The 3,821-nt window shown below is 53.6% G+C and overlaps 1 protein-coding gene across 1 annotated transcript; it reads right to left on the reverse strand.

The window, feature by feature from the left end:
• Positions 1-420: 420 nt before the first annotated feature.
• TMED4 (transmembrane p24 trafficking protein 4) lies at positions 421-3,754 on the reverse strand. The gene is made up of 5 exons (XM_006770385.2): positions 3,387-3,754; positions 3,167-3,267; positions 2,924-3,049; positions 2,325-2,471; positions 421-1,429 (listed from the first exon to the last, which is right to left on the reverse strand). Exons 1-5 carry the CDS (start codon positions 3,511-3,513, stop codon positions 1,280-1,282), a joined length of 651 nt encoding a protein of 216 aa, XP_006770448.1. The 5' UTR covers positions 3,514-3,754; the 3' UTR covers positions 421-1,279.
• Positions 3,755-3,821: the final 67 nt, after the last annotated feature.

Raw genomic sequence — 3,821 nt, forward strand, 5'->3', positions numbered from 1 at the left:
AAAACAGGTACATATGTAGAATAATATAGGAAATAAAGAAAAAACATTAAGAATTTAGTTCTGTAGGTCAGATAAATAATAAAACCATGAAATAAATATGTCAAGAACGGGCAACTGGTGGCATTGTTTCCTACAGAAGACGGCATAGGGACCTGTAGTGAGATCTGCTTAAACTTACGACCTGGGACTTAAGCGCTTCCTAAGATCCCTTGCTGATGTTTCTACTTGGTTGACCCATGTGAATGGCTGAGTAACCACTGGTCCACCCACATCCCAGGACTGAGGTTAGGACAAGCCCCAGTCATGAGCCCACACGCTACAGTCCACTCCAGGCGGCTGCAGGGGCAGTCCAGGCCAGCAGCCCCTCCTCCATACCTGTGTGCCTCCACTCTGCCCACCTCTCATTTCATTTCAAACACAGCTAGTACAACACATTTTATTTCACTGGAAAAATCTGTATAAAGAACCAAACCTGGTTCCATGAAAACATTTACCATAGCTTAAATAAAGGTCAAGGGGAGAGGGGGGGTAAGTGCCCTGCCTTGTGCGAGCTGTCACAACCTCACTCAGTGAGGCCCTGTCTGGTGAAATCTCAAGTGTCCCAGAGGAGTCTGCTTGGCCCGCTCTGGAGGCCTCGATAGCAGTGGGACGTCTGCTTTCTGCCCACAGACGGCTGAAATCCTGAGCTGCCACAGTACTTATCAAAAACATGTGGACAGACAATGCAAGGGGGGTGCGTTGGTGTTTTCAGCTAGTCGTATAGGCAGTTAACACTTCAACTAGGAAAGAAAATATATACTTTATCAAAAAATAGTTCTAATATATAGAAAAACATTTCAATCCTCTAGGGCCTCTGCCCCTTATTTACATTCACAAAGCCACTGGGAGAGCCCAGGACTGACGGGAGCAGGGAGGCAGGGCCTCTTGGGGCATTGCCATCGCTTACTGCATGAGTAGATGAAGTTACAAGAGAGACTTGTCATTTGCTCATTTGGTGACAGGATGCAGGGGAATCACTGGAGGTGAAAGAAGTGAGACCTAGTCCTGGGCCAGGTCCGACCGTGCACAAACCCCAAGACATCTTTGAAAGCTTGGACCAAGGCCCCGTGTTCTTGAGAACCACTGTGAGCAAGTGGCTGATCGGGATGCTCTGTTGCCAGGGAACCAATGTGGTTTATATTCTTTTTTCTTTTTTTCCCTCACAAGCCGGGTGGATAAGGTATTAGGTGGGGAAAGTACCAATAACTGAGGTGAGAAGGAGGGTCATTCGGAGAGGACACTACACCAGCTTCTTGGCCTCAAAGAAGCTCTTGAGATGCCGCATCTGCCAGATGCCAGTGAGGATGAGGATGACGGTCTGAGTGATGGACCACCATAGGACCCTCTGGTTGGTGCTCTCACTGGTCAGCCGGAAGCGCTCTTCACGGTACTGTGGGACAGCAGACCCAGGACTAAATGTGCAGGGAAAGCGGTCCTGGCTGTGTAAGCCACCCCCTCCCATAGGACCACTCAGCCATGGGACCAAATCCTCCTGTCTGCCCGACTCCACGGGGAGCGCCCCACGGGAGTGACGTGTGGCCTCTCGGGAAGCATCCCCACTGGGCTGAAGTCATGCTCCTTCCAATTCTTGCCAGATCCCAAGGTGAACAGACGATGCCTAGATTTTTACTCTATTGTGTAGAGCCCTCCAGACCCGCGATTTTCAACCGTCGGGCAGCAACAATTTTTAAAAGATGCAATACCTGACTATTTAGGCAGGGCACTGACCTCTTTTCCCTTAGATTGTCAAATAAATCAATGACAACAGCCAACCCAACAACAGCCATCCAGTATGAATGAATCAAAATTATACCTAAGCCTGGATGGCATGCTCAATGGTTAGAGTGTCAGCCTGAGAACCGAAGGGTCTCAGGTTCGATTCCCAGTCAACGGCACAGCGCTGGTTGGGAGACAACCAATCAATGTGTCTCTCTCACATCAATGTTTCTCTCTCTCCCCCAGCTCCTCCCCACTCCCTTCCACTATCTCTAAAAATCAATGGAAAAAATATCCTTGGGTGAGGATTAACAAAAAACAAACAAAAAGTTATACCTACTTTTTTGTCAGATCAGCAAAAAATATATATTTTTGGTGTACCCCAGAAAGTTTAGTAATTAATTTATGTGTGCCATGAGATGAAAAAGGTTTAAAATCACTGCTCTAAACCAATACCCTCCATTCCATTCTCTGAACAGTTCACTGGGAAGGCCCCAAGCAGAAACCCCAGTGGGTGTGGTGGGTCTAAAGGGCAATTGGCAGGTCCCAGTACAGCGACATGCCCTTACCCTTTGGTAGTCCTGCTCCTTCTGGATCTGCTCCACCTGATCGAGCAGCTGGCGGGCCCGGAGCTGCAGCTCTGTCAGTTTGTCCTTGGCCGCAATCTCAGGGTAGTTGTTGGCATGCTCTCCAACCTGGATGTCTAGGTGCACGCGCTACAAGGACACAGGGTCAGAGCCCCAAAGCCACAGGGTAAGAAACAGGAGAGGGGGAGTCTCAGACGGCCTGTTCCAGACGATGCCGCCGACTCTTATCCCTGACTATGGGACAGAGGGGCAACAGGTCTCCCCAGTTGTGACTATGCCACAACGGGTCACAAATAATGATGGAGATAAATCAGAACTTTGGAACCGAGTGAGAGATTCTGAGCTGTAGCGAAAGAGCTTTTTCCGTTTTAAAAAATATTATTTTATTGACTTCAGAGAGGAAGGGAGAGGGAGAGAGAGACACAAACATCATTGATGGGAGAGAATCATGCCCGCCCCCCTAGGGATCCAGCCTGCACCCAGGCATGTGCCCTGACCGGGAACCCAACGGTGACCTCCTGGGTCGTAGTTCGCAGCTCAAGCCCTGCACCACGCCGCCGGCATGAAAAACACCCTCTTACCAGTCTGCCGCCAGCGAAAAGCACCATCCTGGTGGAGTTGGAGTGCAGGCAGATCTGATGGTCCCCAGGGGTGTGGGAAGTGAAGGTGAAGCGTCCCTCCGAGCCATACTGCCGCGAGAGCACCACCTGCAACACAGCGGTCCGTGGAAGCACCTGCACTGACCTCCCAGCTCCGCACCCCCCCGCCCCCCGCCCTGACGCCGTCTGCAGGGCGCCCAGGCCACGGCCTGCGGGTGGCCCTACCTTGCCTTCGGGGTCCTTCACCTCCACGTGCATGCCCAGGCCGGGGGTGGAGGGCAGGAAGACCTCCTTCTGCTTATCCCACATCTGGGTGCGGTAGTTCCCTGCGGAGCGACAAAGCTGTCACAAGGCGCCTCGATCGCCCGGCTCCCACACTCCCAAGGGGACCGCGGCCCGCGACTGAGGGACACGCAGGGCCCTGCCCACCCCCACACCGCCTGACCGATGACCATGGTCTCGTCGGGGATTTCCTCGATGAAGCAGCGCTTCTCGGTCTCGCCGATGTGGAAGTAGAGCCCCCGGACGCCCACCGCGCACAGCGAGAGCAGCAGCAACGCGGGCCACCCCATCGCGAGCCGCCTTGGGGGATCGACACCTGTCACCAAGCGCCCTCGGTGCAACGCGCATGCGCACGCCTGCGCCCCGCTTCCAGGCGACGCAGCTCAACCCGACGCAGAGCGCGCACTCTGACGCCAGTCCCGCCTCTTTCAGGCCAAGAGCCGGGGCAGGCGGAAATTGCGCATGCGCGGAACGCTCGGGGCGGCGGGGTGGTCCTATTGCCCCTTAGTGACGTAGACCAGTAACAACACCTGCCAACGCGCACCTTCTCTCAGCGCACGTGCGCGCGTCTGCGCACCACACCAGTAGACGCAACGTG

This window comes from Myotis davidii, unplaced genomic scaffold (assembly GCF_000327345.1).
Source record: "Myotis davidii unplaced genomic scaffold, ASM32734v1 scaffold1364, whole genome shotgun sequence".
Taxonomy (NCBI): domain Eukaryota; kingdom Metazoa; phylum Chordata; class Mammalia; order Chiroptera; family Vespertilionidae; genus Myotis; species Myotis davidii.